General features: G+C 56.6%; 2 protein-coding genes across 3 annotated transcripts; one reads left to right on the top strand and one right to left on the bottom strand.

Moving 5' to 3' along the window:
* The first annotated feature begins 1,316 nt into the window (after positions 1-1,316).
* On the top strand, positions 1,317-11,462 carry GLI1 (GLI family zinc finger 1). Its single transcript, XM_032420872.1, is given in 15 exon segments — positions 1,317-1,394; positions 1,641-1,770; positions 4,561-4,684; positions 4,914-5,006; positions 5,277-5,472; positions 5,738-5,882; positions 6,227-6,316; positions 6,407-6,544; positions 6,876-6,929; positions 6,931-7,026; positions 7,587-7,751; positions 8,060-8,290; positions 8,897-9,164; positions 9,575-10,320; positions 10,322-11,462. Coding segments are annotated over 13 exon segments (3,318 nt in total). The 5' UTR covers positions 1,317-1,394; positions 1,641-1,770; positions 4,561-4,587; the 3' UTR covers positions 11,321-11,462.
* A 208-nt stretch (positions 11,463-11,670) lies between these two features.
* ARHGAP9 (Rho GTPase activating protein 9) lies at positions 11,671-19,201 on the bottom strand. 2 transcript variants are annotated; one of them, XM_032420705.1, is made up of 18 exons: positions 18,886-19,201; positions 18,361-18,584; positions 17,170-17,394; positions 16,874-16,987; positions 16,578-16,682; positions 16,276-16,337; positions 16,053-16,143; positions 15,761-15,856; positions 15,451-15,615; positions 15,385-15,393; positions 15,119-15,260; positions 14,907-15,014; positions 14,472-14,570; positions 13,968-14,045; positions 13,771-13,824; positions 13,383-13,517; positions 12,566-12,671; positions 11,676-11,964 (listed from the first exon to the last, which is right to left on the bottom strand). In XM_032420705.1, exons 1-18 carry the CDS (start codon positions 19,199-19,201, stop codon positions 11,793-11,795), a joined length of 2,301 nt encoding a protein of 766 aa, XP_032276596.1. In that variant the 3' UTR covers positions 11,676-11,792. The 2 variants fall into 2 exon arrangements, with proteins under 2 accessions (XP_032276598.1, XP_032276596.1); XM_032420707.1 differs by lacking the exon at positions 15,385-15,393 and having other exon boundaries at positions 11,671-11,964; positions 15,517-15,615.
* Positions 19,202-20,661: the final 1,460 nt, after the last annotated feature.

The raw sequence follows: 20,661 nt of genomic DNA, 5'->3' as shown, positions 1-20,661 counted from the left end.
TCCCCTTGACCCTCAGTCTGAACAGTTAACCTACTAACTCTCCAGGCCTGAGGAGGTGGTTCTTGGAAGCAGAGCTAGGATGTGGGAGGTCTGTCTGAGGGGTGACGGGAAAGGACGGGGCTCCTTTTCCTCACCACGTTTTCTCCCCTTTCTCATAAAGAAAGGTCAGACAGACTAAAACAGCTGCCCCTTCCCCTGCATCCTGTCACTATAGCAACACGAATCCGAAGGGACAAGACACTCCCCTCTCAGACACTACTGTTCTGCACTAGCAGCCTCTTCTAGTGTGCCTTTCCGTTTCTTTGGGCTCATACAACCCCCCCCCCCCGGGCTCCTAACTGGGCTTTGGTGGGGGGACCTGTCAAGCCTCCTACTCTCAGCTCCCCCGTCTTCTCCGCTTCCAGACGCCGAGAGAGTGTCATGTTGCAGAAAGGCCAGCAGAGGGAGCAGACAGCCTGGAATTGCAGAAAGCGGGCAGCACAGAGGTGCGGAGGTGCCCGCAGTCTCCAGAACTTGGAGATGAAGTAGAGCGGGGGTTCTCCGCGGAACAGTGTTTCGGTCACGTCCCGGGGTACCTTAGTAACCTTGTGAACAGCATACTCTGCACCCAGAGCCTCAGCCACTGCTCCTCTCTTTTATGCTCTATAGACCCTTCACTTCTAAGCCAACTGTGTTCCAGTCTTGTTTGCACCAAACCCCAAATCTGTACTGACCCCTTCATGTTCCATTGAAAGAGTGAGGCCAGCAGATAAACTACAGGATGGCCGAATGCTCAGTTAGCACCAACCAAAGTCGACGACGCTACCTCCAATATTATCTTTCTCGGATGAACTTTTTCGTCGCCCCCCCACCTCCCAATATATTTCTTAGTTTTTTCTGGCTCGGGGGGGTGGGGGGGAGGGCTCTTCGTGGGCAGCCGATCCAAGGATCCATGCCGGGATTTATTGCCCACCACCAGCAGCGTGTTCGGGGGGGGGGAGGCAGTATAGGGTCCCTCAAGGGAGGGGGAGGATCCTGGGGGTCCTGGGGGTGCAATAAGCCCGGCACCCCCTCTCTTGCTTTCAGCTACCCCGCCTCATCCTCCAGAACGGCAAGAGGGAGGGAAGTAGAAGGGAGGTGAGAGGCGAGCGGGAAGAGCGGCGGCGCGCCAGCTGCTTGAGCGAGAAAAAGTTTTTGCAAAAGGGAAAAAAAAAGTTTGCGCTTCTCGCGGGTGGTCCCGGCTCGCGGCCCGGCGGGCTGGGCCGGCGGGAGGGCTGGCGGCCAGGTTAGGGGGGGTGGGAGTGGCACTGAGGCTGCGCTGCCGTGGCCCTGTCCGCCCCCCCTCCCCACCGCACACCCCCCAGCCCAGACTCCGGCCCTGGACCGCGCATCCCAAGCCTTGCGCCCAGAAGGAGGTGAGAAGGGGGGCAGGCGGGGGACCACCTGGGAGCAGTGGGGGAGGGGGCCCGAGGGGATGCCCTGCTTGCGAGGGACTCTGCCCAGCCAAAAGGGAGACCTGGGGCACAGAGGCAAAAAAGGGGTGGGAGAGCCTGGGGTGAGATATAGAAAGTTTGAAGAATTTTTTCGTTTGTATCTCCCTTTCTCTGTATCTTTTTTTTTTTTTTTTTTTCCTTCTGACAGTCTCTGTGTCTCTGTCTCAGGCAACCGTGGATCTCTTTGTCTGTCTCCGCCTCTCCCATATATTAGAAACATCTCACTTTCATGAGGTTGGGATGAAGAGGCTGGAGGGCCGGCTAGCTGGAGGTCTGCGTGGTAGAGAGGGAACTCCAGGTGTGTCCTGAGCGCCGGCAGGAGGACGTCAGTGTTTCTGGAAGGAGGGAACAGCTAAGGAGAGAGCCCTAGGTGGGGTGGAGATGGGTGTGTGTGAGGCGACAAAACCGGCGCGGGACGGCTCGGCTTGAACCCCTGACCTGTCTTGTGACAGATGTGCTTGCTGGTGCATGCGTTCTGGGGAAAAGGAGTGCCTTCTGTTTTAGGAAGGGGGCGGGAGGGCCCAGCGTCTCGTTTAGGCCCTGGAAAGACTTCTCAAGGAATAGGGACTCCTGAGTCCCCAAGGGCTGTGGTCAGGGGGCTTAGGAGGAGCCGAGGAGACCTTGTCTTGACCCTCTGACCTCGGGACCACCAGGACAGCTGGGCCAGCCGCAGGGAGACCCCTACTGGGACTGGGCGGGACCACTGGCCACGGCCTGCCTATGTATCCCGGTTGGAACCCCCTCCCCAACGGGAGCTGGGGGCCGAGGCCCCTCCTCTGGCTCAGACCACCCTGCCTGCCCTTGCTCCCCGCTCTGAAGCCTCTTTCAGGCCCGGTGACCCCGAAACAATCCGCCCTGGGCAGCTAGCTTTGGGGACAGGATTAGGGAAAGGGGATCCCATAGTGACTGGGGACTTAAGGTTTTGGGGGCTGGAGAACTGGGGTCTTCATAGGATAGGTCTTTACTGTCCAGTGGAAGGAGAAGGCGGGGCAATTTCCCGGGGGAGTTGTAAGGGCCGGAATTAGGGTGGTTTTCCCTATGGGGGCGGGGTCCGGAGACACCCCCCCCCTCAATTATCTGCACGGCATCCCCAACCAGGCGGTACAGACCCCGCCCTTGACGTCACTAAGGGGTTCCCGGGGGTCTGGAGGGGTTAACCCTTGGGAAGCCAGCTGTGATAATCAGGAACCTAAGGTGTCCTGACCCCTTCCCTCCGCCCATGCACACCTTATTTTATTTACCCAGTCACTTTCTGTCCCTGTAGTTTCTGGATTCTTCTTTCTTTTCCACCCCGCCACGGGGACCCCCACGCTCCAACAGTGCCCCCCGCCCCCCGGGCGCCACTGCCAGCTTTCTGGATGAACTGAGGGGAGGAGGGAAGAATGTGTCCCGCCTCCCAACTACACCCCCCCCCCCCCGCCCTCCCTCCACCGCGGCTCGCTCTACTGGGCTCCCGGGGCGGGAGGGGGAAGCGGAGCCGTCTGCAGCCAGAGCCTGCGGCGGCGACTTGGGTGGGCCGAGGAGGCACGGGGGCGGGGAAGGCGGGACTGGGAGAAGGGGGGCGGGGCCTACTCCTGGGAGTTGGGGAGCGGGGGTGCGAGGGGGACTCTGGAAAATAGGGAGACACAGAAGATGATTCAGGACTCCAGCAGGGCAACCCTAGAGCTCCCTGCCCCATCCTGCGCTCTCATCCACACTCCAGAAAAACTTAACCGAAGCTGGAAAAGTTGGCGAAATTTTCCTGTCACTAGTGTGAAGGGGAGACGTGGGTGGGCTGTAGCACGCGTGGGCGAGGAGGGATGTCGCCCCATTTCCATCGCGGCTCCCCTGCGGCTGGGCAGTGGCACGGGAAGATGACTGAGTAGGCACGTTTGGGGGAGTCTCTTTAGTGTTTGGGGGGTCGTTTGCGAGCCCCTGCCTCCTTCTCCTGGGTGAGTCATAGAGGAAGGAGGCGGGAGAAGTGTCCCCCCATCCAGCTGCCAGCCAGCTGTGCCCCCCCCCACACACACACACAAAGTGCCAAGGTCGAGTTGGGAGGTCTTGGATGCGGGATCCAGCTCTCCGCTGGGAAAGGAGGAGTTAGGAAGGGTACAATCCAGGCTGCGGGGCTTGGGCTGGGTCATGGGGTCCGGGTTCCGCTCCCCATCTTACCCCGCCCTCACCCAAAATCCCAGCATCCCGGGATCACCCACCGCGCCGGCCGGCCCGCTCCCGGTCGTTCTCCACCCTACCCCGCCCCACCCCACCCTCGGTCCCGGGAGACCGGAAAACCCGGGGTGGAACAAAAACTGGAGTTTGAGGAGAAAAGCGGACAGCCGAACCCTCTCCCTCACAGCTCTTCTCTAATGGATAATGACTTTGTTTTTTCATTCTCTCAAAGCCTTCTCTTACAGTCCTTTCCTGCTCCCCCAAAAGAGACCAAGTGAGGTGGGCGCCCAGATTCAGACTACCCCAGGATAACACCAGTTTCCACTCTTTGTACTCAACAGGCCCGGGAGGCTCCGCTCAGAAACCTTATCCCCTTCTATACACAGTTTTCTGCCTTAGAAAAAGGCAGATCGTCTGTGCTCCCTCCTGGCCCCACCAGCCTCTCCGTCTGGGCTGTGGCGAGAGCTCCCTCTGCTGGATACTGGAGAGATTGTAGACGGCCTGTCGCTGGGCAGGAACAAATGAAGGCAAAGGGGCTCAGCATGAGTTCCCCCATCCCACCCCTCAAAGCTGGCCCATGGTCAGAGCAAGAAGAAATAGAGGGCCATGGCATAAAATCACTTGAGGCTCATACAGGCGCAATTAGTCCATAACACTCCCTCCTAAACACACACACACACACACACACACACACACACACACACACACACGAGAGCTTAGACCACCCAGGCAAAGATCCCACTCAGTTCCCACAAAGATCCTCAAGACAGCCTCTGCCTCTTTGGGACGCCTTTCCTTACCCCCCTGGCTGAGTGATGCTCATTTCACTTTGATCTCCCGTGGCAGATGTCTTAGAGGTTCTACACCTGAATTAGTTATCTGACTTTCCTTATTTCCCTCCTGCCTTTATAACTTGCACATCTCCCTTCCCCTCCTGCAGTGTCCCCACACTCTCCTCTGAGACACCATGTTCAACCCGATGACCCCGCCGCCAGTCAGTAGCTATGGCGAGCCCTGCTGTCTCCGGCCCCTCCCCAGTCAGGCCCCCAGCATGGGGACAGAAGGTCAGTGCAAATACCAGTCTCCAGGCCTTGAGGCCTGGCGGCTCTCTCAGCCAGCCCCAGGGATCCTTCTTCCATCTCCTACCCCATGCCAGTCTCTAATCCACAGAAGATTCGAGGCTCTATGTCGTATAGGCTTGGGATATGGGATCAAGCCTCTCCCGGGGTTTCAAGGTGAGGCCTTATGTGCCCCCCATTCCCATTCCCCATTCTGGCTATCTCTCTTTTCTAGGACTGCCTGGTCTGCCCTTCTGCCACCAGGCCAACCTCATGTCTGGCCCCCACAGTTATGGGCCAGCTAGAGAGACCAACAGCTGCACCGAGGGTGAGGCCTCAGGCAACATCTCTTCCCTTTCTGCCTCTCTGGGACTTGCTCTAAAAGAGAAAGTTGCGGGGGGAAGGCAGGGGATCTCACTTGGGAGAGGAAATGCTTGGAGATCGGAGCCAGGGGTCAGAGCATGATCAGGTCACAGATGGGGTCAGTAGGGCAAAGCAGTCAAGTGTCATTGTTTTGTTGAGAGTCAGGACCCATGGGTTGGGTGGAGGGAGACATCCCCCCATTTACCATAGCTGTCTCCCCTGTTTCCTGCCCCAGCCCCACTCTTCCCTCCTCCCCGAGGTTCAGTCAAGTTGACCAAGAAGCGGGCACTCTCCATCTCGCCTCTGTCAGACGCCAGCCTGGATCTGCAGACAGTTATCCGCACCTCACCCAGCTCCCTTGTGGCCTTCATCAACTCACGCTGTGCATCTCCCGGGGGCTCCTATGGTCACCTCTCCATCGGCACCATGAGGTGCAGAGAGCCTTGGGCTAAGAGGCCCCTAAAGACCCTACCAAACCCCACTAAAAGCCTCAAGCCTTCCAAAGCACCTGACTCTATTTGAATCCTTATCATTTCAAAGGTGTTGAAGCCCTCTTCGGGTGCTTCCCTGGGCCTGCCTCAACCCCATCCCATACCGTTTTTCAGAGACACTCCAAAATAGCCCAAGGACTCCTGAAATTCTTTCAGATGATAGTCCTAAGTAACTGCCTCTCCTCCTCCTCCTCCCCCTCCTCAGCCCCTCTCTGGGATTCCCACCCCAGATGAATCACCAAAAAGGGACCTCGCCTTCCTTCGGGGTCCAGCCCTGTGGTCCCCATGACCCCACTCCAGGTGGGATGATGCCGCATCCTCAGTCCCGAGGACCCCTCCCAGCTTGCCAGGTGAGAGTCATCATATTGCTGCCCAATTTCCCTCAGCTCAGGGAGGGTGGGTGGTGGACTCTATGGGGAAAGGTGAAGGAAGGACAGGGGATCGAAAAGTTCTCGGTAGGAGAAACATAAAGGGGTATGGTTGCTGGGGTTCACTCCTTGGGGCTGAATCAGCCTCTTCCAAATGAGATCCCGCCTTTTGCCCCTCCCAGTGCAGTCTGAGGAGGAAGTCTCTTCCAAACCCAGGGGTTCCAGCTGCTTGGGTGGGGGCACTCAGGGCAGGAAGACCTGGCTGGGCTCCCTCTTCCTTCTGCCCACTTCTACCTTCATCACCCTCACCTCTTCCCTTGGGGAAGCTGAAGTCTGAGCTGGACCTACTGGTTAGCAAGTGCCCAGAGGAGCCCTTGGAGGGCGATATGTCCAGCCCCAACTCCACAGGCACACAGGTAAGGGGGGGCGACTTTAACTCTGAAACCTGAGCTAAATAAACAAAAGCTGTCACCCCAGTAACCCTAGGATTGCCTCCTCTGCCCTAGGATCCCCTGCTGGGGATGTTGGATGGGCGGGAGGACCTGGAGAGAGAGGAGAAGCCTGAGCCTGAGTCTGTGTATGAGACTGACTGCCGCTGGGATGGCTGTAGCCAGGAATTTGACTCCCAGGAGCAGCTGGTGCACGTGAGCCCCAGGGGGTAACAGGAATGCTGGCTGGATCTTGTAGGACATTCTGGCGGGACTTTGTGTTGTTAGGCTAAGGGCAGGAGGTCCCAGGATACCGAGGTCAGAGGTTGAGTGGCCAGTTGGGTCGGCAGAAACTCAGGAGCTATAGCTTTGTTTTAGAAACGTGGGAGAACGGAGGTGCGGGCTATGATGTTCTTTCTGTGACTTCTTCCCCCATGAGGTGGAGCCTTGGAGGGATATGGTGGGGTGGGGAGGTTCCAGGGAAGGTCTGTTTTGGGACTTGGGGGCAGAAGGGAACCTCAGAGAGCCTCTGTATCTCCTCCTTCAGCACATCAACAGTGAGCACATCCATGGGGAGCGGAAGGAGTTCGTGTGCCATTGGGGGGGGCTGCTCCAGGGAGCTGAGGCCCTTCAAGGCCCAGTACATGCTGGTGGTGCACATGCGCAGACACACGGGGGAGAAGCCACACAAGTGCACGGTGAGGCCCCCACTTCCCAAGCTCAGGGTCCTTCCCTAAATTGGGGCTCCCCACCAAGAGCTCATATGACTTTCATGGAGCCTAGGCACTTTGCCGCCATAAACAAATACTTAAAATTGTATCTTAGGACTGGGTTAGTATAAAGATGAACATATTGATGTTGTGTATTAGAACACTTTCTTGGACCTAAAAGCTATTTTTCCCTTGCTTTAAGAAACTAAGACATTTCTGTGGGCCCCAGGCACTGTGCCTGCTACTCTGCCTAATGGAGAAGCTCGGTGTCAAGGACATAAGACACTCCCAGAATGACCCCATCCTAAGCCAGTCTAAGATTCCCATGCAGGGAGATCTGCTCTGGCTTGACGGGGAGATGCTCGCTGCCGCACCCCCTCCGGCTTCCAGTTTGCCGAGCTCTTGCCTGCCCTCGTCCCTGAATTTTCGGAATTGCCCTCCCATCTTGAGTTATAGTCTCTGATGTATGTCCCCTTTGAGATTTACAGTTCTTCTAATCTCCATGTCCTTCTGTCTGAGAGCTATCTTTTGACCCCAACATCCCCTAGTTTGAGGGGTGCCGGAAGTCATACTCACGCCTCGAAAATCTGAAGACTCACCTGCGGTCACACACGGGTGAGAAGCCGTACATGTGTGAGCACGAGGGCTGCAGCAAAGCCTTCAGCAATGCCAGTGACCGAGCCAAGCACCAGAATCGGACCCACTCCAATGAGGTGAATGCCCCACCTAAGGGACCCTCCCCACTTGAGAAGCCAGCTACTGGGCAGATTCCCCCATAAGAAATCCCTTAGCCCAGCACCCATTCCACAGAGGTGAGTCCCCGTCCCCCACCTCATTCACCTGGATAAAGTCTTTCTGAAACCAAGAACTTCCACATAACCACCCCACCAGCTACCTCTAACCAGCCAAAGGGCCAACCTAAATAGACCCATTCGGCCTGGAGGGGACCTCTTCTTCCCATGCCTTCTGCACTCTCCCGCTTTGATTCCTTTGCCTGATGTCTTCACTGTCCACCCAACAGAAGCCGTATGTTTGTAAGCTCCCTGGCTGCACCAAACGCTACACAGATCCCAGCTCGCTCCGGAAACACGTCAAGACAGTGCATGGTCCTGATGCCCATGTGACCAAGCGGCACCGAGGAGACGGCCCCCTGCCCAGGGCACCGTCCCTGTCCACAGTGGAGCCCAAGAGGGAGCGGGATGGAGGCCCCATCAGGGAGGAGAGCAGACTGACCGTGCCGGAGGGGGCCGTGGTGAGCTGGCCCAGGCGACTCCTGCCTCCATGCCCCGGCCTGCCCTGCCCACATCCTTCCAGTCCCCTCCCAACTCTTCCGTGTCCTCCTCTGTAAATCACTCTTCTGTGGAAGTCCTCCAGTCTCTTACCCCAGTGGTGCTCCTTGGGTTACCCCAAATCAAGAGATTTTCGCATAATTAATTATTGAATTGGTTCAACAAACTCTTATATGGGGCTTAGCATATTATTCTAATTTATGTATAGTTTACATGTACAATTCACATTAGTATGAGTATAATTTCATGTACTCCTCACAACAGCTTCAAGGAAAAGGAACTTCCTCTCCACATTTTCAGATGACGAAACTCAGGCATATAGACAAATGGTCCAAGGTCACCGAACTAAGTGCAAATTTGAGCCCAGGCAGTCTGTGCTCCAACCTAGGCTCTTCTCATCAACATCTCTCCAGTTTGCCCCCTCCCCTCACCCGCTCAGCCCTCCCTACACCTGTAAGCTTCCCCTCGGTCCGCGCAGTCACTGAGACACAGGCCTGAGCCACTCACCAAGTTCAGGGAACTGGGGGGCGGGGGGGAGGGGCCGCCCTCAGCCCTCATGTTCCCCGCAGAAGCCACAGCCCAGCCCTGGGGCCCAGTCGTCCTGCAGCAGCGACCACTCCCCAGCAGGCAGTGCGGCCAATACAGATAGTGGTGTGGAAATGACTGGAAATGCAGGCGGCAGCACTGAGGACCTGTCCAGCTTGGATGAGGGGCCTTGCATTGCTGGCACTGGTCTGTCCACTCTTCGACGCCTTGAGAACCTCAGACTGGACCAGCTACATCAACTTCGGCCGATGGGGCCTCGGGGCCTCAAACTGCCCAGCCTGACCCATACTGGTAAGACCTGGGTGTGGAGGTAGTCGCTGGGCTGAGATTTGGACCTTCTCTGAAGTTGGAAGGAGGACTTCCCTCCTCAGGGTTGCCCTATAGCACCTTTGTACAATTAGCAAAAGGTCCCCCTTCCTCAGACACTTTCCTTCCATCCATCAGGTAATTGTGATACACAAAGTATGACGTGAATGCTGCTCCCTAGGGCTGTGCAGTGTACACCCTATACAACTGTTCACAGTGGTTCTGAATCCCTGGTGACGCAGACGTAGAAAGGACATGGGTCGTACTAGGGTCTGAGTCGTCAGAGTTAAGGAGCCTGTCCCTGGGATTCCAGGACAAGGCCGTCCCATGGGGGAGGCAGGGTGAGATTCAGAGGGCTCCCTGACCACCCTGCTTTTTCTCCTTATCCCTTGTAGGCACCCCTGTGTCCCGCCGCCTGGGCCCCCCAGTTTCTCTTGACCGCCGCAGCAGCAGCTCCAGCAGCGTCAGTTCAGCCTATACCGTCAGCCGCCGCTCCTCCCTGGCCTCCCCTTACCCCCCTGGCTCCCCGCCCGAGAACGGGGCATCCTCTCTGCCCGGCCTCACCCCTGCCCAGCACTACCTGCTCCGGGCAAGATATGCTTCAGCTAGGGCAGGTGGTACCCCACCCACGGCAGCACCCAGCCTGGATCGGATGGGGAGCCTTCCTGCACCTCCCTGGAGAAGCCGAGCTGAGTATCCAGGATACAACCCCAGCGTAGGGGTCACCCGGAGGGCCAGTGACCCGGCCCGGGCTGTTGACCGCCCTGCCCCAGCCAGAGTCCAGCGGTTCAAGAGCTTGGGCTGTGTCCACACGCCCCCCACCATGGCAGGGGGAGGACGGAACTTCGATCCCCAACTCCCAACCGCTGTCTACTCACCACAGCCCCCCAGCATCACTGAGAATGTCGCCATGGATACCAGAGGGCTGCCCGAGGAGCCAGAAGGTGGGACCTCCATGATAGGCAGTGGCCTAAACCCCTATATGGACTTCCCATCCACTGATACTTTGGGATATGGGGGACCTGAGGGGGCAGCGGCTGAACCTTATGGAGCTAGGGGTCCAGGCTCCCTGCCTCTTGGGCCTGGTCCACCTACCAATTATGGGCCAAACCCCTGTCCCCAGCAGGTCTCCTATCCTGAACCCCCCCCCTGAACCATGGGCTGAGTTCCCTTCCCACTCCGGGCTGTACCCAGGCCCCAAGGCTCCAGCTGGAGTCTACAGTCAGTGTCCTCGTCTTGAACATTACGGACAAGTGCAGGTCAAGCCAGAACAGGGGTGTCCAGTGGGTTCTGATTCCACAGGACTGGCGCCCTGCCTCAATGCTCACCCCAGTGATGGGCCTCCTCGCCCACAGCCTCTGTTCTCCCACTACCCCCAGCCTCCCCCTCCCCAATATCCCCAGTCAGGTGCCTATACCCAGCCACCCCCTGATTATCTTCCTTCAGAGCCCAGGCCTGGCCTGGATTTTGATTCCCCCACTCACTCCACAGGGCAACTCAAGGCTCAGCTGGTGTGTAATTATGTTCAGTCTCAACAGGAACTGCTCTGGGAGGGTGGGGGCAGGGGAGATCCCCCAGTCCAGGAACCTCTCTACCAGAGTCCCAAGTTTCTAGGGGGTTCCCAGGTTAGCCCAAGCCCTGCCAAGGGTCCAATGGCCACATATGGACCTGGCTTTGCACCTAACTTGCCCAATCACAAGTCGGGCTCCTATCCCGCCCCTCCACCCTGCCATGAAAATTTTGCAGTGGGGGCAAACAAGGCCCCCCATAGGGCAACAGCACCACCCCGACTTCTGCCCCCACTGCCCACTTGCTATGGGACCCTCAAGGCAGGGAGCACCAACCCCAGTTGTGGTCATCCTGAGGTGGGCAGGCTGGGAGGGGGTCCTGCCTTGTACGCTCCTCCTGAAGGGCAGGTGTGCAACCCTCTGGACTCTCTTGACCTTGACAACACTCAGCTGGACTTTGTGGCTATTCTGGATGAGGCCCAGGGGCTGAGTCCTCCCCCTTCTCATGATCAGGGGGACAGCTCTGAACACACCCCACCTCCCTCTGGGCCCCCGAACATGGCTGTGGGCAACATGAGTATCTTACTGGGATCCCTGCCTGGGGAGACACAATTCCTCAACTCTAGCACCTGAAGAGTGAGGAATCCCAGGAATCACAGATCCATTTCCTAAGGGGTTTCCATTCCGTCAGAGAAGTTGGGATGAGGAGCCATAGCCCCCTGGGATGCCCCAGGGATGGGAGGTATGGGTTGGGGCTGTATACCTTCTGTATATGTTTTGGGGAGGAATTTGATAATGACACTGTTTCTGGATAATAAAGGAACTGCATCAGAAAGCGCCCTGCTTTACACTTTACTATCTTGGGGGGGGTGGTGATGACAGGGAACAAGAAGAGAAGTAAAGGTTAATCCACCTACTTCCCTTTTTTGGAAGGCTCCCCCACCCCATCCCAACCCCTCAGGTCAGACTCACAAAGACAGTCATCTGGGAGACACAGGATTTAATGGGATGTCCTCAAAACAGAACATCCACTATCCCCACCACCACCAAAGGGTAGCTAACAGAGATCAGTGGAAACATGTTTTTGTCTTCTTCCTTGCCCCAGTCAGGGGAAAAGGCTGGTGAAGTCAGTGAGCATGAGTTGGACTAGCTGCCCAGGGTAGAGAGCATGGGCGGCTGGGTCAGATGTCTCCTGCTCTGGCCGAAATAGGGTTGGCCCAAACACAATTCCCAGGTTGTGCGGGGTCATGCGGTTCTTATCTGAGTGTGCTATCACCCTGTGGGCAAAGATCAAGAGAAGGGGCTATAATGCAGCAGCTTCCCCACTTCAAATAAATCTAACCCTTCAAAGGGATGAGCAGCAAAGAGTTCACTTTGGGACCCCTCCATGTGGTTGGTGGCTGAAGGAAACCAAGCAGAGAGCCGCAAGGGGCATGAAGATGGGACCAGTAGAGACACCTTCAGGATACAAGTTGGAAAATACAACCCAGGAGATGCCTGCCTCTTCCCAGCCCCTAGAGTCCTCTTTTTTCACAGATTAGGCGACTCGAATTCAAATGGCTCTCCTCTCTCAGAAGCCACTGCCCAGGCCCAGCTCAGCCACGGAAGCCATGAGCACGGTCCCAACAGGAGACAAAGAGGCCGGGGGAAGGGAGCGGTGAGATGGCCCTCATTTCTCTCACAGCATCCCTGGGCATCTCTTGATCCCCATTTTCCCACTTGATGCCCTGCCCGGGGGTTGCCTGTTTCCTCCATCTGCCCACTAAACAGGTGAGAAACCTAGGTGTCCCCTACCTTCACTGCTTCTGAACACAGTCCCCGCTGCATGCCCCACTCCACCCTCCCTCCGCGTACACAGAGATGTTCAGTCGTCCTGACCTGCATAAATGTTCCAGGAGGTACCGCAGAGTGTCACGGTTGGGCTTGGGCATCGAGCCTATTAATTCTCGTATCTGAGAGAGGCGCTGCTCTGATTCAGAGACTGCTAGAGAGAAAAAGTGAAGGGAAGGGCATGGGGGGTGAGGCTATGGAAGGTGCTAGGGAAGGGTGGGTAAACTTGCTACTCTTTCCCACGCCCACAGAAGACACCATTAATGTACCACAGCTTTCTTTTCCGCTGAGCCTAACTGCAGCTTTATTATTATTATTTTTTTAAGATTTTATTTTTAAAGGGTGCCTGGGTGGCTCAGTCGTTAAGCGTCTGCCTTCAGCTCAGGTCATGATCCCAGGATCCTGGGATGGAGCCCCGAATCGGGCTCCCTGCTCAGTGGGAAGCCTGCTTCTCCCTCTCCCACTCCCCCTACTTGTGTTCCCTCTCTCACTGTCTCTCTCTCTGTCAAAACGTAAATAAAATCTTTAATTGTCACAAACTTAAAAAAAAAAAGATTTTATTTTTAAGTAATCTCTACACCCAACATGAGGCTCAAAGTCACAACCCTGAGATCAAGAGTCAAATGTTCTACCGACTGAGCCAGCCAGGAGCCCCCGCAACTGCAGCTTTAGAATTCTTTTTAAGTCAGCCCTCTAAACATTCACACACACACACAAATAATAACTGGAGTTGGCACAGGAGTTGAAAGTCGTTTTCCATCTCTGTGCTCAGTTTGGAATAGAAGGGTGTAAGGGAAACTCTATTCTTTACCCTTCACGCCCCACCCCCATACCAAGGGTATTGCCCAAAGTTCTCATCCCTTACCAAGGGCAGCACGAAAATGGGGCAGCAGCATTGGGGGCACCAGAGGCTGGGGTAGCTCCCTGAGAAAAAGCTTCAGGGCTCCAGTGACCACGTGAATATCATCCCACTCAGCACTGTCCAAATCTAATCGGCCTTCTGGGAGGAGAAGGAGGTATAGAGGGGCTCAGGGCTCATGAAGGGCCAGAGAGATCCAGAGACTGAGAGGTCAGGAGTTTGGGAGAAGATCCAGTTAAGGCAGACCACAGAAATACCTAGGAGATCCACAGGGGGGCAAGGCAGCAGAGGTGGGGATGGGGACAACCCACCCAGGGGCAGGACACAGGGATCCAGAAGGAGTAGGGAGGATGTCAGATGTTTTAAGGGTCTGAGGGGCCTTCCACGAAAGTACCTTGTCCTGGCTGTTCTGGGAACACGTACCTCCCATCGGAGGTGACCGCCCGCTCTGCAACATGGATGAGAAGAGATCAAGAGCTAAGCCATTTAGTTCTAGCCAGACCTCCCCATTCTGCCAGCTTCCTGAGAAACTGCCTGTGGTTCCGAGGCATGAAATTCCTAGTACCACCACAAGCCCACAAACCTTCTCACCTCTGTCCACCAGAAAGCGAAGTTTCTGGACCACCGCCAGGTTCCCGCTCACCCGGTAAATGCCATCCACATCTAGACCTGGGAGATGAGGCAGAGAGCAAATAAGGATTCCTGCTCTAAGTTATTATTTTTTTTAAAGATTTTATTTATTCGAGACACAGAGATACAGAGAGAGAGAGAGAAAGCATGAGCAAGGGCAGAGGGAGAGGGAGAGGGAGAAGCAGGCTCCTCGCTGAGCCAGGAGCCCGATGTGGGGCTCGATCCCAGGACCCTGGGATCATGACCTGAGCTGAAGGCAGACGCTTAACCATCTGAGCCACCCAGGTGCCCCTCCTGCTCTAAATTAAATAAGGATTCCTGCTGAAACCTGTGTAAGGTGAGGACTGGTGAGAGATGCAAGGGTGGAGAGGAATAAGGCAGAAGGAAGACTAGGGTGGAGGAGGTGGGGAATTCTAGGCCTTGGCCCATTGGAAGGGGAGGTTGTGGGGTCTCTGGAAAAGTGACCTCTCTTATCCACAGCAGCAATGCAGAGCCGCACAAAGCTGGGCACGGTGTCCCCTTCTCTCTGGCACAGTGATTCCAACTGGCAGCCAAACACCTGGTCTGGAGAGGCACAGAGTGAGGTGGGAGGCCAGTGGGAGCCTCACCCATGGAAGCTCTTAGCACGGGTTTTCACCCCAAAGTTGGGCTGGCCCTCCTGGCTGCCTTTTCTAGCCCCCCCCCCCCCCCCGCAAGGAGGTGCACCCTTCCTCCCCTAAAATTAAGCAGTAGAGGAGCAGAAGATCGCTGATCTAGTTCTGGGACGTTCTACTGTGAGTCTCACTGAAGTTTTCTCATCCACGAAGCGGGCTGATGCCCAGATGAGGAATATAAACGTGCTTGCAAAACTACTACAGCAGGTACGGAGGAGAAGGGTGCCCCTGGCCCAGCCCACCTCACCTCGGAGCAGCCCACGCTCCTGCAGGCTTTGCAAGGGTGGTCTCTTTGCGATAAGCCGCTTTAGTTTGCTCCGGACGCGGTTCTGCTCCGTTCCTTCGGGACACCGACCTGTAGAAGCAGGTGGAATGAGGGCCCGAGAGCGCCGCGGGGAAGGAGCCCACCGAGCCGGGACACGCGCCCCCGGCCCCGCCCACCCGAGGCCCGCCCCTCACTGGAGCTCCGGCGGCCGCTGATCCGCAACAGTGGCTTGGACACCGGCTCCGACTCCTCTTCGTCGTCCTCCCCGCCGCTCAGCTCCTCCAGCTCTGCCGGCCCCGAACCTGACTGACGCAGTTCCAGGGGGTTCTCTCGATCCTAGACCCGGAAGGGCGAGGTGGGCCGAGTCGGAGATTGGAAGAGAGGAGAGAGAAATCTGCGCCCCCCAGTTCGACGCAAGGAGGCCCTAGCCGGCTGCTGGGGTCCCACGTACCAGCCCCACCCCAGGGCCCTACACTGAGACCACTCTGCCCCCTACTACCCCCGAATCCTACTGTTCCTTCCCCACTCCCTCTGTCCCACCCGGGCCGAGCCTCTCCCCGGACTCTGCCCCACCATCTCCCACCCATCTCACCAGGCGTTCGATGACCGCCCGCAGCGCGCGGTGCCAGGCTCGCAACTCGGACTCCTGGTCTGATTGCAGCAGGAACTCGTGGCCAGGGACCGTGCGGATCTGAGGGACCAGCGGAGAAAGGGCTTGCTTGAGTCAGCGGGGAGGAGCACAAAAAGCTGGGAGGCCGAGCGGAAGACCTGTGCGGGAAACCCGGAGCGCACCTTCAGGTCGGGTGGAGCTTTGGGTACGCGCAGGAGGCACTCACGTGCAGGACGTTGCGGCGGCTGGACAGGTGGCGGCCGTGGGCCAGGGCGGCTCCGCGCAGGTCCACGCTGCTTTCGGGTCGGCTACCCGCTGGTCCCTGGCAATTGGGAGAAACTGAGGCCCTGTTCCCCTCGTTGCCTCCCTCCCACCCGGGGGACTGCGAGGACACGGGAAGCTGTGCTTCTTCCTCTACTCCCCCCTCTCCCACCTCCGCCCCACAGCTGGCCTGAGGCTGTAGGAATCGGGCCCGAACCCTTTCCCGCACGCCCCCTCCCCCCCTCCCTCACACTCACCCAGATTGAGGAGGGCGCGGCGGGCGGTGGCTCCCGGTAGAACACCAAGCTGTTACCTGCTAATACCACCCAAGAGGGGCTCCAGTTCTTCCTGCGGGGGCGGAGGGGGCAGTGGTAGTAGGGCAGAGGTCAGTTAGAATCACGTGGGGAGGGCGCTCTTCCCGCACTCGGCTCCAGGGAATCCAGCCGCCCAAGCCCCTGCGGTATTCCCGGGTCCTGTCACCTGAGCTTCCGCCCCCCCAGGGCGATCTTGGTCACGTTGAGCAGGCCCGACTTTTCCACCTCCTGGGGAGTGGAGCGAGGGGTATTAGTAAGCCACCCAGCGCCCCGCACAGCCCCCACGGATTTCCCAAGGGGGGGGTCGTGTCCCAGGAGTGAGGTCCTTTACGATTGGGCGGGTGGCGGAGGCTGCGTAAGAGAGGATACCCAGAGAACACTCAGAAAGAGGAAGACGTTTCTAAAGGAGCAGGAATTGGGGGGTGGGGCAGTGAGGTTTTTGCCTGCACAAGGAAGTGGGTTACTTACATGGGGGTCATCCAGGACCTGCGGCAGAGGTCGAGAGGGCTCCAAGGCTAAAGGCTGGTCCGAGGGGTGGAGCTGGGAGGTGCGCTGGCCGAGGTAGGGTGAACCCTGGGAGGGAGGGAATCGGAGAAACAGGTGGAGGAAACGTCAACTTCGGAGTCCCGGCTATAGGGGGAAGAGGGGTGCGGATGTGGGTGAGAGGCAGGGGGTGTGATGGGTTACAAATGAATGTCTTGCATAAAAGAGTGTAGTAAAAAGATGACTTTTCCTGCATGTGATCAGGAGGGGGAGGCTCTCACCTGGGGGCCCAGCAGTTCCAGGGTCGCCGTATCAGATTCTGAGCCCTTTGCCCGAGGTTGCAGGACACCACTGTCCCTATTCCGGGTCTGCGTCCCCTCCATGGAGCCAGGGTTCTGGGGGGTGGGGTGGGGTGAGGAGTAAAGCTACGGCCAGATGCCACCTCAACCCGCTCTCAACACCCTTCTCAACAATTTTCTGATGGCAGCCCCTGAGAGAAAACACGCCACTTTGGGGTTCAGTAGGGGAAAGGAGGAGGTGGAGGGGACACAGGAAGAGGCAGGAGGGAAAGTCTCACCATCTCCCGCACACGAGTGCGGCGCGGGGGCTTCCAGGACTTGCAGCCAGTCAGCGAATTTATGTAGAAGCAGCGTCCGGAGTTAGGGTCCAAGTGCTGCTCCCAGGAGTCCAGCCTCTGCAGTGGGGGGCACGCAGGGCTTGGGGGAGGAGACCGGGGACAGCGGCGAAGGTCCACTAGGTTGCAGTACACGGGGTGCTCTGACATGAGGGGCTGGGGTCTTGCCTGCCAGGAAAGGGGGAAGAAAAAGGTAGTTATCCTGCCTGTGTCCCTCCCCAATCTTCTCTCCACCTAACCACCTCCTCCTCTCTCCCCCACTGTTTTCTCACCCCCAGCTCCTGGCTGGGGTGACCCAGGTACTGGGGAAGAAACCCCAGTCCCCAGCTGGGTGTTTTTTTTTTTTTTTACTCCCTCCCTCAGTCTTCTTTGCTTTTCTCCTCCTCACTTCCTGTTGCCAACTTCCCTCCTCCCCCACCCCGCCCCTACCCCAGGGCCTCAGAAAGGGGAACTGGCTTTTTGTGTGTGTGTGGAGGGGGGGGTGGTTGAGGGGAGCGCCCCACCCTCACATTCTCCAGAGTGAAAGGGAAGAGAGGGAGAGGGGTCAGGGAACCCTACTAGGGAAGTCTGAAAGAGGAGGGGCCATTTTAATCCACCAGCAAGTAAGAGAGAGGGGAGGAGCTGAGTCTTCAAGAAGAGCAAGGGAGTTACATCTCTAAGTGGGACTTGTTGGTGACCTGAGCTGGTAAGATGGGACACAGGAAAAAACCCTGCCCTGGGCCAGGAGTCAGGAGAAAGAAAGAAAAACATAGCTCCTTGGCTTTTTCTCAGTCCCTCTGTCATCTGCCAGGTTCCATGTATCCTCAGGATCTTTGCTACTTGCTATCCCTCAGCTAGAATTCCTTCTCATTTCCTAGTTTGGTTCCCGGCTATTTCTTCCTCCTCCTCATTCGGATCAACTACATATCATTTCCTGGGAGATGTCTTCCCAGATTATCTCCATCACTCTCTACATTTATGCTTCTTGGTAGCACTTACCAGTACCAACAGTTACTTGTTTATGTGTTTGTCACCCCCATGGGAATCCCTTGAGGGCAGAGATTCTGTCTGCCTGGTCTGCCATTGTGCCTAGAACAGGGCCCAGCAGTAAATAGCCGTTTACTCTTTACTCTGCTTAGAAGGGCTGTGACTCACCGTGTTGGCCCTGGCCTCTGGCAGTAAGTCTTCCTGAGAGAAGGATCTGCCACTTGTTCCTTCCTGGAAGGGTTTCAGGACGGTAGGCCTCAGATTGGTAACACTGACGCTTCTACACATTTTGGGGGGAAGAGGAGGAGGCTGCTTAGAGGCGGTCTGGGTCCTGCCTGGGGGTTCCTGGGACAGGTGCAACTCCTCCATGGAGCCATGAAACAACTTTGGCCCTGGAAACAGAGAAACGGGAAGAGTGGGGGCAGGTGCTCAGAGGGGTGATCTTGGCTGGATCCCTCATCCTGGGGACACATAAGGAAGACAAGAGCAGGGCAGGTTGTGGAAAAGTACATGAGACCTAGAAAGCGTAAGAGTAGGAGGAGAGGCAATGGGGACACTGTGATGGGGATGACGAGTAGGCTGATCAGAGGGAAATAAGAGAAGGGGGTCAGCAGACGCTTTGAGGGAGAAAGATCCTTCCAATAATTCCTAGAAGCCAGGGAGGGGAGGTAGGAAGGTGAAGGGAGTACTCACCAGGTGTCCAGAAGGATTGGCGGGGGGTGATGGTGGTTGGGCTCTGGGAAGGGATAGATTCCTCTGTCATGTAGGCAGCTGGGACAAAGATGGGCCGAGAAGTGGGGGGTGCTCCCAGGTGCCTTGCCAGCCACCAGTCTGAGTTGGTCTTTCGAAGCAGTAGAAACCTGTCCCCTTCAGCCAGGGACACTTGCCGGCCATCTGTCCCAGTGTAAGTGAAGGCATAGAGGGCACAGAGCTGGGATCCCCGAGAAGGGTTTTGGGGCCCCAGCCCAAGGCTCGCCCGGGTACTTGACCACCACCGGCCTGACAGCATTGTAGTCAGTACCGTCACCTGTGGGAAAAAGGGGTGTTGGAGATCCAGCAAAGGACGCGACTGGCTGCTTCCAAGCAGAGAGACATGGTTTTAAGAACAGCGTAGGGAGATAGGGAGAAACGTAAGGACAGGAACCTCAGAATGAGAGCAGAGGGTAAAGCAGAGAGCCTGGGTTGGGGGTCATCTACAGGTTTAGGGGACTGAGAACTCCCGGGTGACGTGACTGGTAAGGAAGTATATAAGTAAGGTGAGAGAGGATGTGGTCAGCAGAGCTATGAGGCCAGCAGAGGTATGAGGCCAACAGGGCAGGAAACCAGGGGAGATAGGCTAGCCTGGTGATTTTCCTCCAAGTACCTTCTGGGGCCCATCAGAAAATCCACGGGCAGGAGGAGCAGGTCCTGGGTGGTGGTAGGACTTTTGAGCTGGACACAGGAGGATGAAGAGAGAGAATCAGGTCAGAGACAGAACACAGGCAAAGAGACAGGAATTAATGACAAAGATAAAAAAAAGTTTGTGACCTTTATTAAATATACACAGGCACCAATGTTTCCGTTACCAATAGCCTCAGACCTAGAGCTGCGTGCTTCCTGTGCAGACTCTGAGAGACACAGAGAGAGAAACCGGAGCCAGAGAAATAGTAAGACCAAAGTAGAGAGAAAGAGAAAGTGGCTGGGAGAAACACAAAGGGGTTCCAAGTTAGAAGAAGAGGTGAAAATACCACCATCCTCTCAATCCAGGATGTGTTTGGGGAGCTGAGAGGCCTTGAAACAATACTCTGTACATAGTCTGTGGGGCGGAGTCCTACATCAGTGTGCGGGTTCCTTCATTCATGCTCTTAACAGGGATTGGCTGAGCACCTCCTGTGTGAAAGGAACAGTGTTAGGCCCTGGGGATAAGAGAGGGGAAGGAGATAGACACAGCCCTCGTGGAGCTTAAGGACAGATCTTAACTAATGACACAATACATTTATTAATTACAATCGAATCAGGACTCTGAACAAGTATTACAGGGTGCTATGACAGCATATGGGGGTGGATGGGGGACTGACGTTGGCTTTTCCTTGGTGGAAGATGGGAACTGAATTCCCCTGTCGATTTCCAGGGCTTTAAAACACACACTGACTGATGCTTCCTCCTTACCTAATCACTCTTGTTTTGCCCTTCTCTCAGTTTCCCCACTGCACAATGTGAGGCTCTGGGTCTGACTTTGGAGAGGTAGGATAGGGACTGCCCCTCCCCCTTGGTGACACCCGAGAGCCAGCGCTCCTGCCCTGACACATGATCTGAGGGCGGATTCCCAGTCCTGGGATTTGGCCTCAGTGATCTTCTTCCTCAGTGGGCTCCACTTTCATTCAACATGTGGAGGACCCTACCCCTCAACTATTCCCTCCCACCTCCACAGTAGTCCCCAACTTCATCCCATTCATTCATCATTCATTCATTCATTCATTGTCCTCAGAG

Source organism: Phoca vitulina, unplaced genomic scaffold (assembly GCF_004348235.1).
Source record: "Phoca vitulina isolate PV1807 unplaced genomic scaffold, GSC_HSeal_1.0 scaffold23, whole genome shotgun sequence".
Taxonomy (NCBI): Eukaryota; Metazoa; Chordata; class Mammalia; order Carnivora; family Phocidae; genus Phoca; species Phoca vitulina.
Note: the sequence above shows the minus strand (reverse complement) of the source record. Positions and strands in the feature narration are given on the sequence as shown.

Bases quoted from the DNA above. Each gene is read 5' to 3' on its own strand.
- ARHGAP9 (XM_032420705.1), bottom strand. From the start codon at position 19,201: ATGCTGTCAGGCCGGTGGTGGTCAAGTACCCGGGCGAGCCTTGGGCTG. The intron at 18,585-18,885 runs GTGAGTACTCCC...CTCTGTTTCCAG, and splicing joins CCAATCCTTCTGGACACCTG to GGCCAAAGTTGTTTCATGGC. The intron at 15,857-16,052 runs GTGAGTGTGAGG...CCCAATTGCCAG, and splicing joins CCGCGCCCTCCTCAATCTGG to GGACCAGCGGGTAGCCGACC.